This window comes from Acanthochromis polyacanthus, chromosome 20 (assembly GCF_021347895.1).
Source record: "Acanthochromis polyacanthus isolate Apoly-LR-REF ecotype Palm Island chromosome 20, KAUST_Apoly_ChrSc, whole genome shotgun sequence".
Lineage (NCBI taxonomy): Eukaryota > Metazoa > Chordata > Actinopteri > Pomacentridae > Acanthochromis > Acanthochromis polyacanthus.
In genome coordinates this window covers 7,564,226-7,591,639 of record NC_067132.1, presented here as the reverse complement: position 1 = coordinate 7,591,639, position 27,414 = coordinate 7,564,226, and the positions used below count along the sequence as shown (strand labels likewise).

At 39.7% G+C, this 27,414-nt stretch overlaps 2 protein-coding genes across 3 annotated transcripts; one reads left to right on the top strand and one right to left on the bottom strand.

The window, feature by feature from the left end:
- mtpap (mitochondrial poly(A) polymerase) lies at window positions 1-18,269 on the bottom strand. Of its 2 annotated transcripts, none has more exons than XM_022192205.2 (9): window positions 18,128-18,269; window positions 14,176-14,342; window positions 13,817-14,050; window positions 13,447-13,671; window positions 11,914-12,125; window positions 10,422-10,648; window positions 7,816-7,908; window positions 7,636-7,709; window positions 1-1,634 (listed from the first exon to the last, which is right to left on the bottom strand). In XM_022192205.2, exons 1-9 carry the CDS (start codon window positions 18,267-18,269, stop codon window positions 1,302-1,304), a joined length of 1,707 nt encoding a protein of 568 aa, XP_022047897.1. In that variant the 3' UTR covers window positions 1-1,301. The 2 variants fall into 2 exon arrangements, with proteins under 2 accessions (XP_022047897.1, XP_022047896.2); XM_022192204.2 differs by lacking the exon at window positions 18,128-18,269 and adding an exon at window positions 17,579-17,774.
- map3k8 (mitogen-activated protein kinase kinase kinase 8) lies at window positions 18,180-27,414 on the top strand. The gene is made up of 8 exons (XM_022192206.2): window positions 18,180-18,310; window positions 18,970-19,335; window positions 19,440-19,610; window positions 22,341-22,602; window positions 23,512-23,618; window positions 24,528-24,680; window positions 26,354-26,600; window positions 26,697-27,414. The coding sequence occupies exons 2-8, from the start codon at window positions 18,997-18,999 to the stop codon at window positions 26,819-26,821; spliced, it is 1,404 nt and encodes a 467-aa protein (XP_022047898.2). The 5' UTR covers window positions 18,180-18,310; window positions 18,970-18,996; the 3' UTR covers window positions 26,822-27,414.

The window sequence follows — 27,414 nt, the reverse complement described above, 5'->3', positions numbered from 1 at the left end:
TCTTGTTTTATATCATTTTAATTTTCAGATTTTTGGTCTTCACTAAAATATTCATTAACACAAGCTGACTGTTTGGCTAGCGTACATTAAAATAATTGCTAGTTTTAAGCTTATTTTACATTGTGAGAAAAGCCATGTAATGATCAAAAAGGTAAGATAACACAATAAAGGCTTACTTCATTGTGGTCCTGGATGAAGACAAAAGGCATGCACTTAAAAATGGTACATGTTTTACAGCATCAGTGTGTGTTAGTGGCTATGTTGTATTGAAGCCTTTTAGCATTAGCTTGCCAGTTAAATGGATTAGCTACAGCTACAATACCTTGGTGATTAGCTCTAATTCTAACTTTGTAGTCAAACCCAATGAACAGTTCAAATCATCTACTGTTACCGTCTTACACATTAGCAGCAGTTCATTAGCAAGTGAAGGCAGTTACAAGCTGTAAACCATTAAAATGAGCTCAATCAATTCTATTACCATTAACACTCAATTCTATTTTGATGTGTATGATTTTGAAGCAATAAGCACAAAAGTTAAACTGACTATGCTCTTCATAATTATGCTTTTAAATGCTGATGAGAGTTTAGCCAAAAGGCCACTCATTCTTCTAATATGAATTTACACACCAACTAACTACACCACTGACAGAGACCCCTTTATCTCATGATCATGAACAAAAATCTTGTTTAGGAAAGTTTTTTTCAAATTCTGATTTTAATATAAGAACACATGGAGAATAAGAAAATGTAGAATTTCTTTGTACACTATGCTAATATTGTTAATTTGTATTCTGCGACCCTTTAGCTGCCTATTGTAGATCTCTGGTCATAATAAGTGTATACATTTTTCAGTAAAAATCTTGATTATTCCACCCCTGCTGTATCATTAATTTGACAAAAATATGTCCATAATGATGTGTCTACTGTGCTGATAACATCTAATAACACAGATTTAGAATCAAATTAACCTAAGAAAATAAAGTCCTAACTCCTAAAAAAACATCTGGCAGGACTTATTTCCACAGTACTCCTTTAATTACAACAAAGTGGGTTACAGTCTACAGCAAAGTACACAGTAATCACTCCCTTATTTTAGGTCCCAAACATGCACAAACAGGTCCCATTAATACCCTCCAGTGTCCATGTTGAGAACTACAAGCCAGTCTCTGCATCTGCTGCTTCTGCTCTGCTCTCACCTTTTAGGTGAGGCACTGGACAGTTCCACCAAGAGGCTGCCACCAATTTACAGTTTAAATTAGTGATAAGAGAATGTAGACTGTTTCTGAGATGTCTTAGAGGCCTTAGCTTGTCTTTGGTTGATTTTTATTCTTTAAGGATTCTAGCAAACCCTTGATCCTCTCACTGGCTGGCTCCAGTTTCCTCTTCTTGCGACTTTTGATCCCTGCAACCTGTGAGGGTAGGAGAAGGGTAGCGAGTCCCCAAGCAGCGGTCATGCTGGCTCCACCTCTGGGTATGTTGGTTTCCCCCTGCTGAAGCAGCCAGGAGCTCTCTTGACACAAAGCCACAAAGCGGTCTAACTGAGTGGCGTTGACGTTCTTGCTGACGTTCAGAGAGGTTTCGAACGGGTTCTGGATGTGCAGCGGGGCCACCTCTGGCTTGTTCTGCTCTTTGCCCTGGAGAGAAGGAAGGGGACAATGCTGGCAGTTGAAAACACATTTGTTAGCAGCAGCAACAGAGTTAAATGCAGGCCTGTGTGTACTATATGTTATGGTCCATCTGTCCTGTTGGTCACGGTTTTAGCTTTCCTGCTGTATCTGGTGCATACATAGCTGAATGAAACACCTCTCTGCAGGCTAGCAGGTGATAGGAGAGAAAAGACATGGCTCTGGAAGACATTTTGATTTAACTCGTGAAGGAGAGAAACTTGTTAAAGGGGCCAAAAATATGAGAGACTGAGTTAGGCTCATGTGAAAAAGATATTGAGCATGTTAGCTCGTGAGTTTACATACCCTGGCAGCATTTGTGATTTTTTTTAATTTTTTTGCCATTTTGCAGAGAATATGAATGATAAGAGAAAAACCTTTCTTTCAGTCATGGTTAGTGGTTGGGTGAAGCCATTTATTGTCAAACACCTGTGTTTACTCTTTAAATCAAAATGACAACTGAAACTGCCCAAATGACCCTGATCAAAAGTTTACATAAACATGATGTGTGATTTTGGCCTTGTAACCTGCACACAAGTTGACACAAACGGCTTTGAATGGCTACTAAAGGTAACCATCCTCACCTGTGATCTGTTTGCTTGTAATCAGTGTTTAAAAGCTCAGTGAGTTTCTGGACTTGCATCCTTCATCCAGTGCTACACTGATGTTTCTGGATTCTGAGTCATGGGGAAAGCAAAAGACTTGTCAAAGGATCTGCTGAAAAGGGTAACTGAACTGTATGAAACAGGAAAGGGATATAAAAAGATATCCAAGGAATTAAGAATGTCAATCAGAAGTGTTCAAACTCTAATTAAGAAGTGGAAAATGAGGGAGGCTGTTGAAACCAAACCACGGTCAGGTAGACCAACAAACATTTCAGCCACAATTGCCAGGAAAATTGTTTAGGATGCAAAGAAAAACCCACAAAAAACTTCAGCTGACATACAACACACTCTGAAAAAAGTGGTGTGGCTGTTTGAAGATGCACAATAAGGAGGCACTTGAAGAAAAATGGACTGCATGGTCGAGTCGCGTCAAGAAAGCCATTACTACGCAAATGCCACAAAGCATCCCATTTACAATACATCAAACAGCACAGAGACAAGTCTAAAACTTCTTGAACAGTCATTTGGAGTGATGAGATCAAAAACTGAACTTTTTGGCCACAACCATAAACATTACATTTGGAGAGGAGTAAACAAGGCCTATGATGAAGGTATACTGTTCCTACTGTGAAACATGGAGATGGATCACTGATGTTTTAGGCATATGCGAGCTACAAAGGCACAGGAAACTTGGTCAAACAGCAGAATAAAGCAAAGGTTCTGGAGTGGCCATCTCAGTCTCCTGACCTCGATATCATTAAGTCACTCTGATGAGATCTCAAACATGCAGTTTATGCAGGAATTTACAGGAACTGGAGGCTTTTTGCCAAGAAGAATGGGCAGCTTTACCATCTTAGAAAATAAATAGCCTCATCCACCACTATCACGAAAGATTTCAAGCTGTCATTGACGATAAAGGGTTCAATATACTTTTGATCAGGGTCATTTGGGTAGTTTCTGTTGTCAATATGATTTAAAAAGAGCAAACACAGTTACTTGACAATAAATGGCTTCACCCAACAACTAACCATGAGCCAAAGAAAAGTTTTTGCGTTATCATTCATATTCTCTGAAAAATGGCTAAGAAATCCTAAATTCTGCCAGGGTGGGCATGTAAACTTATGAGCACAACCGTGTATGGTTTGCACTGGTGTACAACGGCCATGGCCATCAAATGAACCATCAAAATGTGGGTCAGAGAGAAGTCAAGAGCCTTCCATGCTACTTTGCATGCTTTATCCTGTCTAAAGCCTCAAAGTGAAGTGGATGCAGGGATAAAGGGATGGCACTGTCTACCAGCAGGATTCCTCTGTGTCAAACTTGATATTAGTTTTATATATCAGACTGGAGGGTCTCTCTTTCTCAGAGGTATCGATTCATTAAACTCCAAGTACTCACATAGTCCCTGCATCTCATATATTGTTCTATCGAAGCACGAAGACCTACTTTATGAATATAATTCGTACTGTGAAGACTACTAGGTGGTAAGTAGCAAATTATTCAAAGTTGAACATAAGGTTAATTAACTATCCTGTAGGGGCAGAAAGGAAAAATGTGCCCTTAATACTCCCCCTGATGTAAACTTTGACTAACTTGCACCATGGATGCTCTTTCAGCATCTATGAGAAAGCTCTGGTACAAACAGAGAACAAGATAAATATGGGTCTAAACAGAACAAATATGCGTTTGTTTGTACTTAGTCTGACAAAGCTCCTAATTGGGATCTCAGCTCAAGGGCGCCAAGCCCCTGTGGGGCTGGTATCAATCACATAAGACAGGGACAGCTGTCATCTGTGTGTGTGGGAAGACGCCATGCAGCAAACACTGCCTTTATTACCAACAGACTTCCCTGCTGGAGCTCAGCTGGGAGGAGAAGTTGAAAGAAGACTGTACTGGCTTTCCTCAAATACTAAAGCTCTGTCTGAAAAGGGTTTGAATTTTTGTTCTAGTTCCTCAATAAGACACCGGTTTGATTTTCAAGCTCAGTTTCAGGCCATCCAAGTGGCAGGATCGCCTGAGTCCTTAGACAGAGAATCTCGCCAGGCTACCATATAATGTAGTTTTTTTTTTAAAAAGTTACGATAAACTAATTGGTTTGATTGGCTGGCAGCTGTGCGGCAACAAATGACATCACCCGATTCAAAGTGAAGTGAGAAGCGACAGCGTTAAAGTCTGAAACCTGTATGAAGGAGGGTGTGTTATGACAGTGTTCATAGGGCTGGTTACACTATATCACACCATGGTACCGACACAATGTGAGGATGACAAAAATTCTAACTACAACATTTGTACAGAGTAGTGTAGGTGATCCACTGGTCACATCTGACACAACTACAAATCCAAATGCTTCTGTAGACAGCTACATCAGGACTCCACTAACTCAGAAGTCTCATTTCTGTGCTGACATTTCTTGCTACATATTGACCAACATATACACAAATAACTGTATTAGTATTGAATAATCCATCATCGGTTTCTTTCTTACAGCTATATTTTGATATGACTTGACAGAGGAACAATGGTATCAGAAACTGTTATTAAAGCTTTAAATAATGACCAGTGTCAGACTTTCTCCTCAGTTCACACAAACAGAGAGAAATTCCACAGTCTGTTTTATGATGCAGCTGTGGTTTCAGGAGCATCTTCAACACATTCTATTTTAGTGGCCTTCATCGGTGTCATCCATAAAGACCATGTTCTAAAATGTACCTTCTAGCACTTGCCAGGCTGTCAGTGTAAATCAGAAATTGTTCCAACTTCCTAATATCTTCCCTGGTGAGGGGAAATAAAAAAAAAAAAAAAGTGCTGGTTCCATGAAAAGTGGTACTTTAGATAGAACTGTTTTAGAAGTTTTAACAACTTATTGTCATGTACCATGAAATGCTGCCTAACTAGACATTTAATTATTCGACCTGATGGCATTAATAAAAACAAAAAGCAAGGAAATGGATTACTGATGAGCATTGGGTTTTCTTTACTAATGCCGACAAAGGATTAAAATGTATATTCAGATTAATCACAGGGTTGCTGTGGATTAATTTAGATTATTCACGATTATATATCATTATTTTTAATCTATATTAATTACATTTCATTTTGCATGCAGAAACAGACTCAAGAAAGAAGGGAATATATATGCACTTAAGCTGTTTATTAAACACCTTTAAAAGTTCAAGTTAGAATCCCCGACTAACACATGCTTCGTGTTAAAGTGGTACTTTAAGCTGGAAGTGCTTTGGTGAAAAGAAAACTCCTCCCTTCAGAGTCTGCATATTACTGAATATTGGTCAACTGTTCTTTTTTGTATTCAAATTTCTCATCGAGAAGGGCCCGAACGATGTGGATTTTTTTAGGCCGATTCCAATATTTGGCAAAAAAAATTCGGTAACTGATAAATATCTATCTCTCCCTCCTCCTATCTCTATCTCTATCTCTAGATAGATAGATGGATAAAATAATTTCTTTTTTGGTCCCTTAATGCTACAACAACAAAGATATGAATTACAGGCCGAACAGTTCGCTGTTTTACAATACTTTGTCCTTTAGTATTTGTTTAACTCCATAACAGAGGAATTTTCAAGTACAAAAACATGCAACAAAGACTTCTGGGAAATTATAGAACCGTAAAAAAAGAGAATTGATAAATGAGTTATGAAATACATTTTGTCTTGCACTTCTTGTTGCTGCAGATTAGAGGTAGGTTCTACATACATATGCTGCATATAAGCAACACAATGAGTGAGGTTCCTGTAAAATGTTATTTTTGCAGCCCTCTGATGACCTTTAACGTTAAATCACATTTTCTCTACTCCATTATTGAAGTCAGGACTCATAAAGAAAAATAAATACCAGAGACGCCTTTCTCAGATGTAAAACATGTCATTTTTCACAGAGTTGCATTTTAAATATAAAATGGTCGCAAAACAGTCCGACACTAATGCTCCTCCATAACACAGTGAGTTGCTGTTACAGCCTGTGTCACGGTATAGTGTATTTTATGAGAAATTAAGAATATATCAGCATTTAAACCTGATGATTACTTTGAAAAAAGTTATAATCGACCGAGTTAATCGGCAGGACGATAAATCAGTCGGGTCCTACTGTTTACCATCTTCCATTTGGAGTTGCTTGGTTCTGTCACTACTGCCCATTTACGCGACAGTAAGTCTACTTTGACAAACTGCCTGAAATGCGTTTTCACAGATGTTTCAGGGATTTTGAGTCATTCTGCACTGCAGATGCATTAACTGCGCTAAATTTTTTAAATCAGATTAATCATGATGAAGGATTAATCCATGATAATTTTGACGGCTCTACTTTTTACATATTTACCTCAGGGATGGGATCAGCAAGTTCTGATTCTAGCGGAAAGTTGTTGACGGAGGACGGGGGACGGGGGTGGGGAATGTGTGCAGCGGCGGCGGCGCAGCAACTTCCAATCGCTGGGCCGTTTACAATCGTCAATCGTCGTTACCATCGCGCGGGAGTATCAGCGACAATAAAGTGTTCAAACTTGAAATGAAATCGGAGGAAATCCGCAGATCCGCGGTAAATTCCCATCCCTGAAAAAAAGCGGAATTCCGCGAATTCGCGGAAAAATCACATCCCTGTTACCTCCGCCAAGGAGGTTATGTGACACCCGGTGTTTGTGTGTCTGTGTGTCTGTCTGTCTGTTAGCTAGATAACCCAAAAACGCCTGGGCAGATTCACATGAAATTTTGAGGGAATGTAGACTATGGTAAGAGGAAGAGCTGATTTAATTTTGGTGGCAATCCGGAAAGGATCCTGGATTCTGGATCACTTTGATTTTTTTGGTATGTTTTAGTATGTGGTCCAAAATATGACAAAAACATCATAGGTTAGTATGTCGTCCAACAAATTGGAACAAAGTGTCCAGATAGCTTAACTGGTTAAGAAGGTGATTTGTAAACAGAACTGTGTCAGAAACGCAGGTTCAATTCCAGCTGATGATCCTTTACTGCATGGGTTTCTTGTTTTCCTCTCTATCCTTGGCGGAGGTCTGCACTCTGAGTGCTTTTATAGTTTTTTTTTCTGCACTATGAATGACAAATCTTTTACATCTGTAGTCTTTTCAATAACCTCAACTTATCTCTTCATTGTTTCCTGAATTATTCAACTGATTTTTCTCTGTGTAGAAAAGTGATAATTGAGCAATAAATTTCTTCTGTGGTACTCTACCTGCTGTAGTCTTTACAATAATCTGGCAACATTCATGTTTGAATGGGTTGAAGAAATGGAATGTTTTGAGATTGCAAGACTGTCTATCTGAATACAAAAGTGACAAAAAGTGTTTATTAAGACATATCCTAAAGCATTCCAGGGACATTACGGATAACCATACATACCTTTCTGATATTTAGGGACATCCTGCTGAAGGGAAAAGTGGCATAGAACTCAAAGAACTCGCACAGTAGTTGCTCTGAAACAAAATATGAAAAGATAAATTTTCCTGTAAACACAAGTACAGCTCTGTGTAAAAACTGAACTGTGACTCTGCAGCTCTGATTCTACGCTCTCATGCTCACCTAGTGTCTCTGTGTTGCTCTTGAGCTGGATTTTGCTGAAATCGCTGACAAACGTGCAGTCGTTTCCTTCAATCACGCTCTTGTCTGCAGGACCTTGTGGGGATGAGAGCGAGGATACAAGGTAAAATGACTGCCTTTACAGGCCTATGATGGTCATAAACAAGACACAGATGGATGGTGTCGGGGAATTCATGGCGAGGAAACAAAGACAGAGGGAAGAAGAAAGAGCAAGTTCACCAGTTTGTGTGTGTGTATGATGGTGGTCAACAAAAAGAACAAAGACAACAGGGATTGCGTCCTTGCTTGGTTTATGTCTCCACAATGCCCTTGTTAGCAGTCTCCTTCACCACGTGTGTGTTAAACCACTGTGTAAATAGCTGCCTGTATGCTCCTACGTGTGTGTCTGGTGGAGGTGGGGTCATCGACCTTCCCAGAGTGATGGGCCTTTTATTGTCCTGTAAGCACTCTGTGTGATAGAGTCTGCGCTAAACGGGACCGAGGAGGGAGAGGTGGCGGTAGATTGCATTTGGAAGGCAATTATCAGGCAGTCAAGGTGAAAGAGGGAGAGGTTGAGGAGTTGAGGTGGACTTACAGACAGACCTGTGTGCCGGTGGTTGTGTTGCAGCCCACTGGTCCCACATTCATTACAACAAGAGGCTGCAAATTTGGTTAGCAGTAACACTGAAAACATCCTCTCTTGAAATCCTGGATCACTTTGGAGTTGAAATAACTACTCTAAAGTTAAAGTTAGGTAATTAGATCATTATTAGCAACTATTTGAATAATCAAATCATCAGCAAAAAATGTTCAGTGTTCTCTGCTTTCATCTTTTCTCTGTCTTACACTTTATTTGTGTAAGTTTTTTAAATAATGACAGACAAAACAAAACATTGGAGGAGTGAAACAACAAGCGGGACTAATGAGTTAGCAAGATATGAAGCGAGAGTGCCTCTCTTTTAACCTACTCTGGAGGAGGTTCTGTTTGGAGTTTGGGATTTAAATTAGCTGTAACAACATGTCCCTTTCACTTATTCTTTTCTTTTTAGTTTTGTTATAAGCTAGCTAACACAAAGACAGTCTGACTAGATTCAACTTGCTCTGTCGTACACATTCAGACTTTATCAAAGTGTGATGGGTATTTTTCACCTCTTATAGATTCAGTGACTCGTAGCCTTGACTTACCTGACTTTGTAGTCTTACCTAATCTGATTTATCGCTTAGTCAATCAAAAACGCCAAACACTCTGAGTCAAGCCCCTTATTGGGACAATTTCTTGCTTTTCTTTCTCCTATTAGATGACAAACACAATGTTTGGGGGGTTTGAGTTTTGTTTGGTCGAACAAAACCAACAGTAGGTGGACATTTTCTGCCCTGTCATCATAAGACACCGATTATCAGACAATCATTTCACTCAAAAATAGAACTACTTTATTAAACTTATCCCCACTGTGTGACTTTTATTCTTGCACTTTTCAATCACGGATATGTAGCATCACTAATCCATCAGTCTGTCAGGATGTCATCCAAGTATAGTTCACTTTTACATTAACGTTCCTCACAGCTTCATTCTGCAGATCCACGACAGTGACAGACAATATTTGTGATACATGTGAGATTAGGCAGTAGATCCAGAGCTGCATAGTACAAAATAAGGCATCAAGACAAAGTCGAAACTAATACCAGCTTATTAAGCTTTCCAAATTACTCAGAGCCTAATTTATTTATGATTTGCTAAACACTGAACATTCTGTTAGCTAAAATGATCTTCCAACTGCTACTTTATGAACAGTAAAAAAAACAAAAAATCTCAAGACTGAGGATCAAACACTCCTACAAACAGCTGGAAGCAAAAATATTAAATTTCAGCTCCTGTTAACATTTTAACTGAAGACAAATTACTTTCATGAGTGGAGAGTCTTAATCTGACCTGTTGTAGTCTGTCTCCAGTGCAGTTAAGTTTTTCTGAACATTTTAGTTTGTAATAGATAGTGAAACTGCAGGACAGTGAATGAGACAGGTGTTTTCTGTTGTTGGCTGCACACTTTGTCTTTTGCTCTCTTGTGATGTTTGTGGACCAATGCTGCTGCAGAAATGAAGAAAAAAAGTTTCCCCAGATCTTCACATTCATGAAGTACATCACCTGTACATGTCTATCTGACAGCAAGCACTTCACAGATGCTGTGTGGAAAGTGATACGTAAAAGCCTTCTCGGTCTGACCAAGTAAGATTTATGTTGCAAATTAACATAAACGCTAACAGGGTGTTCATTCAGAAATGAGACATGTTAAGATGCCATGAGATAAATGGAAAGTGCAAGTCTGCAAGGAGCTTCTGACTGCATTGGAACATTTTTTCACTTGCACTGTGATTGTTCTGTGTGCAAGTGTCTTCCTCTGTACATTGAACCCCCTTCCATATTTGCCTTTGTTTTCTAGTATTGTAAGGCAATATGATAATGATATATTGGCAGGAAAGGGCATTGTGTGGCATATAGGTAAGCCACACCTCAGCACTGTCTGCCAGTAAAAAAGCTACTAAGATCTGAAAATGTTCAACACATTCAAAACTAGGAGAACTCAGATGTGACTGTGAGTGGTGGCAGGTACCTGCCAAGTCCCGGAGATGATCCAGGGTGGGGATTATGGGAATGCTCCTCTTCTGGAGGAAGAACAGCACCATGACGGTGAGGGAGAAGTTGCTGATCCAGGCCCCTGGGATACTGCTAGTGACGCCATGAGCTCGGGCCCAACAGCGCACCGTGAACACCAGGCTGCGCACCCGTGGGTCCAGCTCTCCATACAGGTACAGCAACTCTGTGCTCTTCATCGCCACCCTGTGGAGAACACACGGTGTTAGGGCTGCTGCCTGCTACTGTGCTGCAAGTATCAATGTAGATGTCTTCACCTCAGTCTCTGACAGTGGAGACTTCCAGCATAAATACCAGCAGCATTTAATGATTTTATTTTCTGCTTATTTTAAAATTAAAACACTTCTTAAATACTTCCACTACCGTTCAGAAGTTTGGGGTCACTCAGAAATGTCCTTATTTTTGAAAGAAAATCATTTTTTCAAGGAAGACAACATTAAAAGAATCATGAATCCAGTCTAGACATTGTTAATGTGGTAAATGACTATTCTAGCTGCAAACGGCTGATTTTTAATGGAATATCTCCATAGGGGTACAGAGGAACATTTCCAGCAACCATCACTCCTGTGTTCTAATGCTACATTGTGTTAGCTAATGGTGTTGAAAGGCAAACTGATGGTTAGAAAACCCTTGTGCATTTATTTTAACACATGAATAAAAGTGTGAGTTTTCATTGAAAACATAAAATTGTCTGGGTAACCCCAAACTTTTAAATGGTATTCTGTGTGTACAGGAGTTCACTGGGCAAAATATCGTCATACGTCCAAAACTAAAATGATCAGAGAATGAAATGCTGCCTGTGTAATGCTGAATGTGTGTGGGTCAGGGAAACTAAAGCCACCACTGGAGAGCAGCCTTCAGCCTTTTTCTGTGAAAGACTCAAGCTCAGCTGCTGTTACTTTCCTTTTCTTGAACGTACACACACAACTCAGGCAGGAAAGTGCTGCGCTACGAAGATCTCAGAACGATATGAGAAAAGTCCCCCTCACATCCACCCACAGTGGGTGGTTCAAGTCCATTTCCTTAGAAACTGCAGCGTGGTTTTCAGTTCGTTAGCAGGTGTGTCTATGTGTGTGTCACACATCAGCAGAGATCACAATGTCTTTAGAGTTAGAAGGGAAGAAGTGAAACGCAAACAGGCCCCCACTTTGGCCCTCCTGTTGAGTTTCACCGAGGCAAGCGTGCAACTGAACCACAGCATTTCCTGCTAGAGACTGGTTTCTGTTTGGGGCTTTTGCAATGTCAGTGTGGCCAAAACAGTATTCAGGACAGCATAAAAGCAGCAGTTTCTGTGAAGCAAGAGGACTATGACCGAGTCAAAATTGACATTTCATAAGATGACCCCATGACTGCATGAAACTGACCTATTTGATACAAACAATACTGCAACATTAGAGCTACAGTTCACACAGTTTTAATACGTGAACGAAAATATATGCAAGTGTGATTACCTGTTGTTGGCTGTCAGGTCACATTGAAAACCAGAGGGCTGGTGGGCAAAACGGACCAGAGGGCATCGCGCATTCAGAATCTTCTGTACTCCCACGCACCCAGGTCCAAACTGGTCCACACACTCCCCGATGACGGACAGGATGCTTTGGGTGACTGCCCGCTCCGAGTTGGCTCGCTTCATCTGGTACTCCAGGGACAGGCCTGATTTTGGCTGCACACACAGAGTTTAGAGATGTTTAATAATCCTGAATCACATAACTGTTACCTAGTGCACTACATTTACACTACTTATTAGTCGTTGGATTCCGCAATTTTTGGTCTGTGTTTGATGTTAAGATCACAGCTGTACATACCCAACTGACTGCTTACTATAGCGTAAACTACTAAACTACTAGCTTCCATTATGTAGGAAGACCTTTTGGAATGAAGCGCCTTCATACGTATTAGAAAGATCAGAACCTGCATTCACTACATGAGCTGTGGTTACAAAGCATCACATGATTCATGACTAACAATTATGTTTGCATTCAGTTCATCTGCAAATTATTTTCCCCACTAATTGTCTAGCAAATTGGTTTTTAGACTAAAGCCTTGATTACACCCTGGAGGTGTGCACACCACAGACACATAGGCCAGTGCTAAACTTTCTGTGTTTGCACGTATGCAAGGGTTCCCTCAGAGCCGCGTGATGTGAAATTCGTACAGTCCATGCTGATTTATCCATGGACATCCAAATGCAGCCTACAATTTGTGTCCAGTGACTGTGCTACAAGTGCAATATTGCACATACCAAGCAGTGGTGTACATTCATGGAACTGCCAAACTACTGCACATGAATAAAACTCAGTCCTCCAAGCAGACTAGAAAGCAATTAATGACAAGTACACATCCATGGGGTACACAGCTGTCTGTGTGTGCATCCACAAATGACCATCATCAAGTTATCTACTGCTTTCAAGTCCGCTTGGAATCTACTGCTGAGCATGTGCACGAGAGCCCACGACACAAAATTTGGGCTACAGGCAGTCATCTGTTGATGGAGTTACGTGACTTCTCACAGACTTGGGGAGAAGACAAAATTTACAATACGCTGACCTCTGTGTATTCATGAAGGCAGAAAGCATATAATACTGGCCTTAATCCTGGATACAAATGGATACGCAAAAAAAGACTAAAGAACGACTCATTTAGTCTATAAAGCTGAAAAAAAAAAGAAATAGTGAAAAATAAAATATTAAACTCATCCAACTTACAACCTATATCAAAAGATTATTTGTTTGGATTGAAATAAAATATAGGAAAGTAGAAAAATCTCACTGCTGAGCAGCACTAACCCTGGCCACTGACTGTGGCCTCAGCACCTGCAGGTTTTGCTTTGTCCAAATCAGCATTATTTTACACATTATGTGAAAAACACACAAGTGAAAATGTTTGGCAGTATGAATGTAATCACTACCTGCTGGATTTTCTGTCAGTGGATAAACCTACAGTGATCTTAAGGCACTTACTGAACTATTAACCCTCATTATTACCATCTTTACATTCCGCCCACTGATGCCGTCCAGATCCAGAAACATGTCCAGGTCACAGCCAAGCTTTCCAAAGCCATTCACTGATGAGCCAAATGGTTTGATGGTGCATTCTGGGAAATAAGCAGCAGCGATGTCCTTCAACAGGGAGCAGACGAGGAAACGCAGTCGGCTGTTCTCCTCTGTAAGCTGATAGGCTTCTGTCAGGGACGTCATCTGCTGGTCTATCTGAGGGAAAATGAGGAGACAGGTCATGTTAGTGACATTCAGATTCAATCTTTTCAATTTAAACAGATTCACAAATGTAAAGTGAGTCACTAAATTAGTCAGAACAGAGGCAATAATTTTGTGATTTCATGCCCAAACTGCTTACACTCTCCTCTTTGGACAGCCTCTTTATGAACTCATTGATAGGAATAGTGGTTTGAGGGTGGCACTGCAGGCCTGACTGCTGGTTTGATAAGTCCACCAAACTGAGGTTTCTGAGGGATAGCAGTCTTGATTTAAAAGGCACCATGGACTCATGGTTGACATTGGGGATGACAGCTCTTTCAAGTAAAGAGGCAACATCTTCCCGCTTGGCAAACTCCACAACAGCGTACAGGCCCTGGAGAACAACGCACAATTTCACCATCAAACTGAAGCTTAACTTTGCAGTGAAGTTTGTCACATGTTAAAAAGTGCTGGAGAACAATGCTTTTTTTAATCAGAGAAACTTGGTCTTTCACTTACATAGCTTTCATAAAAGAAGTATTTCTTAATGTCTCCGTGCTTTGATAAATACTTGAGGAACTTCTTCTCATTGGTTCTGGAATGGCAGTTGATAAGAACAGATCTTTCTGCCTGCTCTTGTCTCTCCACCTGCAGAGCGTGTAAAAACTTGTATCCATCCTTTTCATCTGACAATAGAGAAGGAAGACAATGAAAAGTTACATGAAGAACTTTAAATTTTTCTAACTAGTAGCATTACCTGCTGTAGCCTTTAGCAGACGCAATTTTCAATAAGGCCAGAAAGGGGTCTTCATATACAAGCTGTCAATTTTATAGCATGAGGCACTGCTAAGCAAATATATACAGCATACAACACAAATGAGTATAACCCTTTGTAATGTCATTTAAAAGTAGAAGGATTCTACATTTTATCACATTATAGTAATTACATTGCTGAACAGTTGAACAGTAGGGTAGCTATTCATCTGCGTTTGTGATCGTCAGTTGTCAGTCGCAGTTTCAGCTGCACGATTATTAGTTAGTTGTTACACAGCACTTGTGTCTAGTTCTTACTCACTTGCAAAGCTCGAAAGGTTTCTAGTCTTGATGTTGTATTTACTATTAGATTGTATCAGGGGTGTCAAACTCATTTTAGTTCAGGTTCCACATTCAGCCCAATTTGATCTCAAGTGGACCGGACCAGTAAAATCACAGAATAATTACTCCAAATGTTTCCTTTGCTTTAGTGCATAAAAGGCCATTCTGAAAATGTTCACATTTAAGGAAATATCTTTTTACAAAACATCATGAACAAACTGAAATTTCTTAAGAAAAATAAATTCAGTTTCAACAACATTCAGCCTCAGTTTTTCATTTACACATTTCAACTTCTAGATCACAGAGTGTCTGCAAAGGAACACAACATTTAGTTACACATATCTGGAACTGAATGATAGTGCTTTACTTTATGATAAAAATGACAGAAGTCGGACAAAAAAACAACAAAAAAACAACAAAAACAAGACAAAATATTACAAAAATCAGATGCAAAACAACATAAACTGAAACACAAACTGACAAAAAAAGCGAGACAAACAACAGGAAACAGAAAAAGACACCAGAAATTTGACAAAAAAGGTACAAAGCGCCAAAAGAACGGGCAAATGCAAAAAACAAGAAAAAAATACACAAATGACACAAACAAGACCAAAAATGACAAAAGCGAAAAACAAAAGAACAGAAAATAGACAAACACCACAACTGAGATGAAAAAACACAAAATGTCAAAAACGATACAAACATCGAATAAAGCAAAACACAAAATGACAAAAATATGACAAAAAACACAAGCGAGACAAAAAGGAAACACAAGTGAGACAAAAATGAAACACAAAATATCAGAAACCAGAAACAGAACAACAAAAATATGTGACAAACGACAAAAGTCACACAAAAAAAAAAACTACAAAAACGAGACAAAATATGACAAAAATGAGACAAAACAACAAAAGAACAATGAACAAGCTAGTATTTTACTTCATGCTCAAAACTTGTCACGGTCTAAATTATTTTAAATTTATAGTTTTACAAATTCACAATCTGGAGTTAAAGTTTTCTCTGGAAATTTTACACTTTGAGGGCCGGATTGGACCCTCTGGAGGGCCGGTTTTGGCCCGCGGGCCGCATGTTTGACACCCATTTTCATCTTCAAGTATCTAACAACCACAAGAAAAATTGTTTTCACCACAGGTGTTTAAAAACATTTTAGATTTCCTATATTTAAAAAATAAATCAGTTCCCACAGTAGGAGTTCAATGCAACAAAAATACAGCTTTTATTACTGAGACAAAAATCTTTTTCTTTCTTATTTTGTATGTCCACCTGTATGGAAGATGCTAATGTTGCACTCATTCCTGGAGAGATATTCCGCTCTTCATCATTAGCAAAGAAAAAAAAAGAAAAAAAAAGATTGGAACAGGGGAATCCCTTTTAGTCCATGGGCCAGGACCCCAAATTCCAGAATCGGTACCACTCGAGGTGACCAATTCTTTTTGGTATTTTTAAATGGTTATAAGTCTCTAGTTTGCATTTTGACATGATAGCTGGTGCACACTCACAGCTTAATATATGTTATCACTTGTTTAATGGACATGCCCCACGATGAAAGGCAAGGTGTTTGAGCGAAAAGTCCAATCAATGCGACGGGATGGAATTCGATAGGATTTTTCCTCATTACAAAAAAATAAGAAACACCACCTGCTACACATCATCATCTGTATAATAAGTTTACAGCACAGAACAATACTATAACAAACTTGAGACTGAGAAAGACATCATTGCTATGGTAGCCTGATTTTCTGTACATGGAACAGGAAGGAACAATAGAATAGAACAATAACAACAGATTCAAAGTTAAATTCTATTGAAGTTAAAAATCAAGACTAACCATATCTTGTGGTTTTTGGTCAGCGTGATACAGCAGATTATGATGTTCAGTTAAACAAACAAAAAGTATATTTAAATGGTGGCAAAAACAGCCCAAATTGTGATTTTGCACCAAAAACTTCAAAATTTAATCCAATTATAACAGACTACTACCAGAATTGATCATATGACTAAAACACTATTGCAAAGACTATTTCCATTATTAAGATGAATTTTCAAATGCTTTTGCAGTTTTAATTCTAATTGGATTTTTAATCAGTTCCTTCTCAGGAATTACGCTTTTCCCAAATTCAGTGGTAATTTTTTGAGAACGGTTCAGGGTCATAATGAGACAAAGCATAAAATACAGATAGGAGCCATTTCTTATATGTACCAGTATCATATAAAATAAAGGCAGTCATTCAAGTTCATTCAAAATAATCCTAGAAAAGCAAATGATATTACCACAGTTAACTGATCTTAATCAATCGAGCTTAATTAACCTTAACTAGCTCAATAAAAAGGTCAGTGCTTAAGGGTGCTAATAATTTTAACACTGGTAGTTTTCGGTTTTTGTTCAATAGTTTTGCTTCTGTTTGCAAAGTGAAATAATGTAAGCATCCAAAATAAAACCAGGATGTTTAAAAAAGCTGTGTTAAAAATTAATTGATCTGTTTAACAGCACTTGAGAATGTACATTTCAGTAACACTTAGGTTTAATCTCATGAGATGGTACCAATATCTGGTCTGGCCCATGGACTACTTGGGGGAAGATTTAATTGCAGTAGAATACCTTAGTACAAACCAAAACGCCGAACTTTACGTCAACCCTAATAATTTCTTACGCTCTTCAAATTCCGTTCAATATATTACGCATTTTTGGCTATAGATAAGCTCCCGAAAGTATTAGGTTTTCTATAAGGAGTTTGGAATGACAGTCTCTGACTCACACACTAGACAGCGGTGTCTGAAGGCTAACTTATTTAACGACTTTACCAACCGCTTCCGTCTCTCGGAGGAGCCTCAGCTTGAGCAGCAACGATGTCTGTCCCAATACTTCGTTGAAGAAATGTGTCAGGTTTCTGTAAGGACTTCAACAGGCCAACCCTTCCTCTCATATGTAACCTGCACACTGCAAAGGAGGACGCCATTGCTGTTAAGATTGAAGCAAAAAGGCGCATGCGCTTGGCTCTGCCTACGGCACGCGAGAGGGACAAGAGAGGACAGGACGCTTCATGGTCGTAACAAAATTATGAGCGATAGTTACGTAATTGCCTATTTTGTGTCCGTGTCCGTGTCCTTGGTAGCTGCCATAAAGTTACAGCTTTAACATTCATTTGAATTCTGTCATTTTCCCTTTCCAGTGATAAATTACCTTAAACGTCTTTAATATGTTGCTTCTTTTTTACTGTGCGTTTTATTAATGATCTATTATATTGTTCCCCCGCAGGAAAACACCTTCAAATTCTGTGGAATCAGATTTTTTTATTTTCCATCTGAGAAAACAGAAGAAAGGGAAAACGAAACCTTCAAAGAGCAAACTCATCACCTGACATTAAAGCCTCCTCCACCCATAGATATGTCCTCCACCTACGTGAGACCGACAGTTCCTGTTTACTTCCTCCAGTACGCATATCGACGTGTCCTCCGATGAGACAGTCGCTCTGCATACGACTCTGAACACACACCATGGAGAGACGACAGCAGCGCCAAGACTGACACCCACATTACGGCAAGTAGATTTTCTTTCGCTGCTGTATATCACCTTGCTTTTGGAATAAGCTTTAGGTTCTGGTATCTGTGCGTCAGCCCGAATTGTAAGTTTAACTGTGTTTTTTCTAGAATGCCATTATTTTAATGATACCCTAAGGCAGTTAATTATTGTTTTTCGCTTGTCTCATATGGTGGGCAGGGAAATCTCTGTCTCCAAAAATTACTTTATTGTCATTCAGCAATGTACGCAGCACACAGTTACATTCATTCATAGTATATATATATATATATATATATATATATATATATATATATATGTATGTATGTATGTATGTATGTATGTACATATATCAGCTGGATTCTTTTCACAGCACTCTAATGAATATTAGAGAACTTAAAAAAACAATAGTTGATCAGCAGTTTGTGATTTAGAGGTGTAAAAAAACGTCGGAGCACTTAGCGGGGCTTCCCTGCTTTACTGTGAAACTCCCATCCTTTGCTTGGAAAACAGTCCTGTGAAGCTCCTCCCAGCTGTGTGTTCAGTCAGCTGTATCACTGCTTCACTGGCACTGTGCATCCTGAGCTCCAAATGCACTTTTCAAAAGTCATGAACTGACTGTTACATACACCCCAACAGAAAAATTGTCCACTAACTGATCTCCTGATGTTTAAATTTAGGTCAAGAAGGATACACCGAGCATCAAGATGGATTACAAATATGATAGTGGAATAGAACTGCTGTTGGCTCACATGAACTTAGAGGATATTATCAACGCTGCCGAGACTCTCTATCGGCTTGAAGAAGAGGAGGAGGAGGAAGAAGCAGGCTTGTTGTTTGAAGAAGGTCTCTCGCAGGAGGAGATGGATGAGGAGGCGGTGGAGCTGGGGGGATTGAGGGGTGAGGAGAATGAGTACACTGATGGGGTTGGTAGCGTTCAGTATGGGACGGTCAAAGATCTGCTGTCCTTTGTCAATCTCCTGTCCAACATGCAGGCAGCAGCCCTGCAGCACCTGCCTCAGGAGATGGGAGTCCTCCTGAATAAGGTGAAAATCTATTTTGTTTCTTTTTATCTTTTCACTGTGTCTCTAGACAAAACAGAATATTTGTGTGCATATAAAATGTCTTACATACAACTTTTTGTTTGCAGAAGGACATGGCTGTTAAGAAAGGCCGCTACCAGATCAACATGGATGTGCTCCTGTTTCCTTGGAAATTGACCTACAAGAATCCTGGTCCTGGTCTCGTGCCTAAAGGCTCATTTGGGAAAGTCCACTTGGCTCAGGACACCACCACCAGGAAAAGAATGGCCTGCAAACTGGTGAGTCTTGCTTGATCAGTGACTGGAATAGAGCCTCTGCTTGACTTCTCAAAACTCTGCCCTTGGTGCCAAACAGTTTATCTGCCAAGTAACTGTTTGTTCACCGTGCAATCACTCCTCTGCTTGTACAAAGATGTTAATGTCAGAATAAAATGTTTTCTCTTGACGTGAAAGAGGAACAGTGCTTTTTAAAAAAGAACCATTTCCTTTTGTAACAAAGTTGAAAAACAGGCCAAGATTAATGCAAGAATGGAAATTTAACCCAACTTCTTTGAGTAATTGGTTTAAACAAATGGCAGACTTTACACAACACATCCTGCTGTGTTCTTATTTACACAGATCTTTATATAGTGACGCTCATTGCTGAGTCTTTCCTAAATGGAAAATATTGACAAATGAGGAAGGAGTACTTTCCTGTGTAGTCTGGTGTTATCGTCACCGCACTGTATTGACACAGTGCACTATACACACTGTTATGAATACACAGAAGAGACTTGCTTGAACCAGTTTACTATATCTACTTGGTATCTGAATCATATGTTTTTCAACCTGAAATAACAGTTTCCTCAGTAGCTGAAAAAAATGGTCCATTATGTAACAAACATTATTTTAATGAATAGTTTGACATGTAGAAAAACTCTCATACTGATTTAGTTGCAAAGTTAGATGAGAATATTGATGCCACTTTTAAATCTATATGTTGGAAATGAAGCTTGCTGGGTGTTAAACTGAGCACCCACAGGAGGCATAAAAAGCATTTTACAAGCATCCCCCAAAACCACAAAATGCATTATCATTCCTCTGTTATGTTGTGCATGCATAAACAAAAAGATATAACATGTTTCTCAGTGAGAATGGAAGAAGGAAACACCACTTTTGACTATGTTCTAACATAGCAAATGTTTCACTCACATGACTGATTTGCTGTTTCTTTCATTGTTTTTGTCTTCTGATTGTATGAAACATGGATGTGAAAGACTATTTACCACGTTTCCAATTGAAAAAAAAATGCTGGAGACTTTTTTCCATTTTGCTCTCATAAACGGCCAATGTTTGTTTTTCTTCTTCGTCTTTAAGGTTTTTTTGGAATTAGAGTTTTCCAGCTTCTTGTGCTCAGTTTATTACAGCCATGTGTCCTACAGCACCACCCTCTTACAACTATGCAACCTCATTTGTTAGCTCTGAAGCAGTTAATATAACAAGCATTATTTCCATTTGTTTTTTTAAATTTATAGAACATTTCAAAGGCTTATTTCAAACTCGCTTGACAATTATATATAAACACAACTACAATTTCATCCATACAAAAAGCACTAGCTTCCTGAAAAACTCACAATAATGAGCAGACCTGGCTGAGAAATGATCCAATTAATTTAACCTGCAGTAAAACCAGAACTTCTGAATTGGCTGAGTTGGTCCATTAGTGACCTTTTCAAAAGCTGCTAGGTGCATTACCCTAAACAAGCTGGCTGGCTTCTCTTGCATGTCTGGAATTTATGCCATGCTTAGTTAAACAGAGTTTCCGACTGTGTGGCTAATGCCGTTAAAAGCAGGACAAGAACACGAGTCCTTTAAAGGCTTTTTCTTTATTTATTTAGTATATATTAAACATACAAAATACTTCAGCTATAATCATTAGGATGTGTGGGAGACATTTTAGACTATTTTGTCTTTGGGAAACAATGAAGAGTTATGCTAGCTCAGCTGCTAATTTATGCATTTATTTCTCCATTCAAAGTAACATTACACAAAATGAATGCTTCTAGCTGAGGACACTGTTTCACCCACATACAGGCAAGACAAAAGCAGATCAAGATGCGTGGAAAATGTGATTACACTGGAAAAAATGCCCCTCTTAAAACAAGAAAGAAAGCTTATTTCAAGGAACTTTTACCTTGAAATAAGTGAGAAAAAAATCTGTCAATAGAACAAGGGAAAATGGCTTGGTAAGATTTCTTGAAATAAGATATGATACTTTGAACATTGAGATCTTAAAATTAGCTGGGAAAACATATTTTAAGTTATATTTTACCAGGATTGTCAAATTTAGGTGTCTTAAAATAAGCCAGACATGCTAAGAAATGGTAGTTTGCCATTAAAAAATAGATTTTTGCTTTCATGTAACCCCTGCCATTATTATGAGCAAGCACAGCTGTATTTGACAGACAACAAATTGAGCTTGCTGACTCTAGCCTCACATTTAACAGGCAGATAGGATTCTGGTATTGATCTTCTCAACTCTCAAACATATTGTTAACTATTTGTTTGGATTGAACCATGAGGGGGAGCTGCACAGTGACTTGGTGGTTAGCACTTTCGCTTTGCAGCTAGAAAATCCCTGGTTCGCATTCCGGCCTTCCTGGGATCTTCCTGCATGGAGTTTATAAATTCTCCCTGTGCATTTGTGGGTTTCCTCCGGGTTCATCAGCTTCCTCCCACAGTTCAGTAACATGCTGAGGTTAACTGGTGATTCTAAATTGTCTGTAGGTGTGAATGTGAGTGTGACTGATTGTCTCTATGTGTAGTCCTGTGATAGACTGTTATCTGTCCAGGTGTCCCCTGCCTTCACCCTCAATCAGCTGGGATAGACTCCACCCCCACGTGACCCTGATGAGGATTAAGCAATGTATAGCTGATGGATGGATGGATGGATGGATGGATGGATGGATGGACGGATGGATGAACCATGGAGTTCCATGATTTATTTACATCTCATTATCCCCTCCCCAGATCCCTCTGGAGAACTTTAAAGCAGCTGATGTGGAGTTTCAGGCCCGTTTCCACCATGAGAACATTGCTGAGCTGTATGGCGCTTTGCTGTGGGACCAGAGTGTCCACCTGTTCATGGAGGCCGGTGAGAGCGGCTCAGTCCTGGAAAAGCTGGACAGCTGTGGGCCTATGAGAGAGTTTGAGATCATCTGGGTGACCAAGCATGTTCTGCGGGCCCTGGAGTACCTGCACTCCAATGGTGTCATCCACCATGACATTAAACGTAAGGGGAAGAGAAAAATGTTTTTCACTTGTGGACGTGCTGCACGTTAGAGAGGTTGGGCAAATGCTTCAGGAAATGATCTAATGTCAGCTTGTACCTTCTTTACGTCAAAGTCAAGCCACAGATGGATGCAGTTCTTGTAAATAATTTCTTACCAAGGAAACAGTGAATCAGTCTCAGCATGTGTAAACCAAACAGACCACTGACAGAACAGATTGACCTTGTATTTTATTACAATGTGAGCTTCACAAGTGTGCTTCGAGGAAGTGTTCGAAGGTAATCATGTCACACTTATAAAAAATCTAGTGACTGAGATCACATGACTGCTGGCTAGTTACAGTAGGTGTGGCTCAGCTGAGGTTTGATGTGAGGTAGTTTCACTTTTGCTGAACCACATCAGCACGCTAGGATCAAAGCGTTTTCCAGAGCCATCTGTCAGCCTCATGGCTCAAGGCTGTTTGCTGTCTGGAAATTCCTGCCTGCTACTCCTGCTCCCAGGGTTAAATGTAGGCTCCACAGTGGCAAGAGACTTATGACAGGGAGTGGCCTGGCCCTCTGACATGTTGCTGTGGTCCTTCGTATTTCCTGCCTGCAATCAAAATATGTAATTATACCTCGGTGAGGTTTTAGGGACAAGGATGAGCCTTTTCAGGAAAGGTTTGCCCTCAAATTATCTCTAAAATTCATTTGCTAAAAGCCTGTGACTTACTTGACTTCTTTAAAGGCTTCAGTGGCTACTTCACAGTTGAAATCATTTAAACAGTACCAGCCAAACCAATATACTTCAAACAAAACACTTTATACATCAAATGTCAATCTGTTCAGCAAAGCATTAAAACTGAAAATACAGCTGCTGGTGTCTCTGCAACACCTGTGAATCATAAGTCTTGCTTTTTCATTTTTCCTCAGCCAGTAACATTGTCCTGATGTCAGACAAGGCAGTGCTGGTGGACTTTGGCCTGACGGTGCAGATGACAGAAGATATATACATTCCTAGAGACCTCAGAGGAACAGAGGTAAGAAAATAAGCCAGAGACATCATGCAGCCTTACAGGTTGCAAGTGAAAAGATGCCTATAATGAATAAAAGTCTTCTGTATTCATCATTGTTTGCTTCAATAAATGCTCACTCTTCTGCTGCTGATGTTGAGCCAGTGTTTACTAGAAAAGACAGCAGTCTTCTTGACTCATGTCAGACTTCCCCAGGGTTTTTAACAAATTTGTCTCAAGACTTGTCAGCGCTTGTCTGTCTTTTCCAAAATGATTATATAGTGGTTGCCGCACATTAGTGCAGAGCAGTCAGTGCACTAACTGACCTCACAGCTGCTAATAATAGTTTGCTCTTGCTCAGAGTCCTCAGTCTTAATCAGTACTTGGGATGTTTTAGGAATACTCCAAGATATTTTTCACACGCCCTTCTTCCTTCTTTCATATGTCTTTCTTGCTTTTCCATGTTTTCACCTATTTGTCTGTCTATCTGGCCTGTTGTATATGCAGTCAGGGCCTCTCATGGTTAGGCTTGTGGAAAGTCCCAGTGCAGACACCCGGCGGTAATAATAAGAGATGCAGTGCGAGCAAATATGCTGGGCTGCTCAGGCTTATATTAACATGGAAGAGCAGGCTGGAATTTCCAGCAGTGATAGAAAAAAAGATGAACTGAACTAGTGTGTTTACTCTTCGCACTCCAAAGGCCAGCACACTTCTGCACTGTCCGTACCTCGACACATGCTGCGTGGGTCTAAAAGTTAGCTAGTTGACTGCACACAGAAAGCCCCTGGTGCTGCAAGAGGATGCTTCCTGTTTACTGTCTTTTCTGTTAAAAGAATGGAATACCAACAAAAGAGGAACCATTTTCACCTCTGTTTGTGCCCTTATATTCTGCAGTTCTTTTGTATCTAATTCATGTCATGTTACCCTTTTCTTCAGATGTATATGAGTCCAGAGCTGGTTCTGTGTCGAGGACATGACACCAAGACAGACATCTACAGCCTGGGCACCACCATTATTCACATGCAAACTGGTTTTCCACCGTGGGTCAGGAGATACCCACGCACTGCTTACCCGTCCTACCTCTACATTGTAAGTCCTGCGCAGTTTTTATCATGTAATTGTTTGCAGCATGGCTCTAGGATGAGAGGATCGGTTTGTTATTTCACCACTCTGGTGCATACTGGAATAACCCTCCAACTACTGGAAAGATTTCTAGATATAAAATGTTTTGACAACTCATGAATCACTAAAAGTTAGGAGGAGACATTCATGAACCTAAAAAAGATGAAAACTTTTCTATTGTTTCCATCAGCAGTTTGAAATTCGTGCACAGGACAGTGGCAGTAAATTTTACACGTGCTAACATCTACATATGCTAGTTAAATGTCTTTAAAAGCCTTTTCTTTTAGTACTGTGTTTTATGACCAAGTACCTTCACATTGAATGGCTTTCCCATTGGCCTCATGTGTCTTTTGTGCTACTTTGCATGTTAGCAGGTGAACAGTAGATTACATGGCTCATTGTAAGTGAAAGGGTTCAGTTATACTGATGAGTCTACGTTGAATTGATTCTGCAACTAAGTATTTTTTGTTATGTTTTTACAGTCTGCAATTTGAGAGAGTTAATGTCAGATTTGTTTTTGCCATCATTTTCACCTGCTGCTTTTGGTCAAAGTGCTGTAAAAACCCACATGTATTGTATGCAGTTACACAAGGTTGGCATCCAGCTGGTAGATATAGTGGAGTGTATATCACCTAGAACATCAGATATTTCCCTCAGGAGTTGGTGGAGACCAAAACAAAGCAGAGAGCGGATAAATATCATTCATCAGAAAACAAACATGTCCCTAAATGTTTCTTTGTAGCTATCTACTATATGTATGAATAAAACGGTGACCTTTCGTGAACTAGTTGGATATTTCACCTTCATATGGTGTTTATGCATTAGCGTTGAATTGCGGCCTGTTTCCATTGCACACAAAGAATATATAAATTGTTTTACCATACTATAATATGCTGAAAGTATAGAAGAATTTAACAAAGATGTCCTTTAAAAAAGGGTATATTGTTGCAAACTTTTTTAAGAGTAGAAGCACTAAACTTAAAATAGGAACTCACCACCTTATGGTCAGTTCATTCATTTACACACCATGACCACTGATGTCAAACTAAAATTTGGGTGTTAATTATCTATTAACATTGCAGACACCAAAAAAATTGCTAACACACTTACATGACTCAATACAGACAGTGTTCTTGTATCTTTATCATTCTGCATTTTAAAAAATGACACTCATTTCCATGACCTTGCCAGGAGATTAAGAGGCTGTTTGCAGTGTGTAACCTATGGCCCCTTTGTTCAGTCAATACTTTTATTTCTTTTAAAAGTGTTCCATTACATGGGTTCTTTGCTTTCAAGTCCTGTTTCTGAAATGATAATCAGCTTTTTTAAGTTGAGACAGTTACTCACTTCCTTGTGAAACTGCTTTTGTGCAGAAGTAATGTTACATGTTAAAATCACTTCTACAGGCTGGGCTTTGCTGCTGTTCATGGTTCCTTTTTCCCACAAGCAAACTTGTTTTACAAGCTGTTAGTTACAATGACATTTTGAAAATAAATACTGGGTCACAGCTGCTGGAGAATGTCTATGAGCCCAGATGTTTTGCATATTTGGAAGCACTGACTGTCTTGCTTTGCTTTGCTTTGTTTTTTTTCTCCTCTCATGCTGCAATTTACTAACAGCCGTCTTGCGTGTCTCTACAGATCCACAAGCAGGCCCCCCCTCTGGAGGACATAGCAGACGACTGCAGCCTGGCTATGCGGTCCTTCCTGGAGCGAGCCCTGGAGAAGAACCCGGCTCTGCGGAGCTCGGCGTCCGATCTGCTGAAGGACGAGGCCATTAACCCGCCCAGGGAGGATCAGCCACGCTGCTGGAGCCTTGACTCAGCTCTAGAGGAGGCCACCCACACCATGCTACGGCAGCAGAGCCAACACCACGACACCACACAGGGTGAGGATCTAGGTGCTGAGCTCAATGGGTTTCCTGGGATTAACAATAAGATGCATGGCTTATTGTAACACACGCTCTCTTTTCTCTTGTCTGCAGAATCCTCTCTGTACTCTGAAGACTCAGGCCCCATGAGGAGGAAGGGCTCCTTGTACATTGACCTAGGGGCCTTGTCAGGTTACTGTAAACTGGTGACAGGGCCCCCCACCTCAGAATATGGCTAACTGTTGTTGAAGTCAACTGCTCATTCACTTTTAGCCTTCTCTGAGCTGAAATAACTGGACACAGTTCATTGATACAGTGAAAGAGTTTGAGGGATTTGGACTGAATAGACCCAGCTCTGCCTGATATGGACAGCACTGCAGGACAGTGTTGGATGGGACGCGTTGTGACTAAATGAGCATTATCTGTTAAATACGTAATTTCGCACACTTTCATGTGGGATGTTTGGACTTACTTTGTTAATGTGGTAGTTATCACAGTCAAAAATGGATGCTATTGTCTTATCTCATGAAAGTGTCAGGTGTTATTTTATCATTTAAAATGTTGAAGTATGTGTGCACTACGCAAACATGTATGTAATATGTAGTTTGTAATGGACTCCTTTTTGTAATTCCTATGGAATATTAATAGCAAGGTTGTGCTCAGCAAAGAAAGCTTCTGTGGAATGTGTGTGATGCCTGTTGTGTGTTCTGTACATCCAGTGAGATGAAGCCTGCTTTTTACTGAAAACCTCTCTTTTCCTGAGTATTTAGCACAGAAATTATTGAGTATGAAATGTGTGTGTAATTCAATAAATGCAGTAATATCAAAAGCC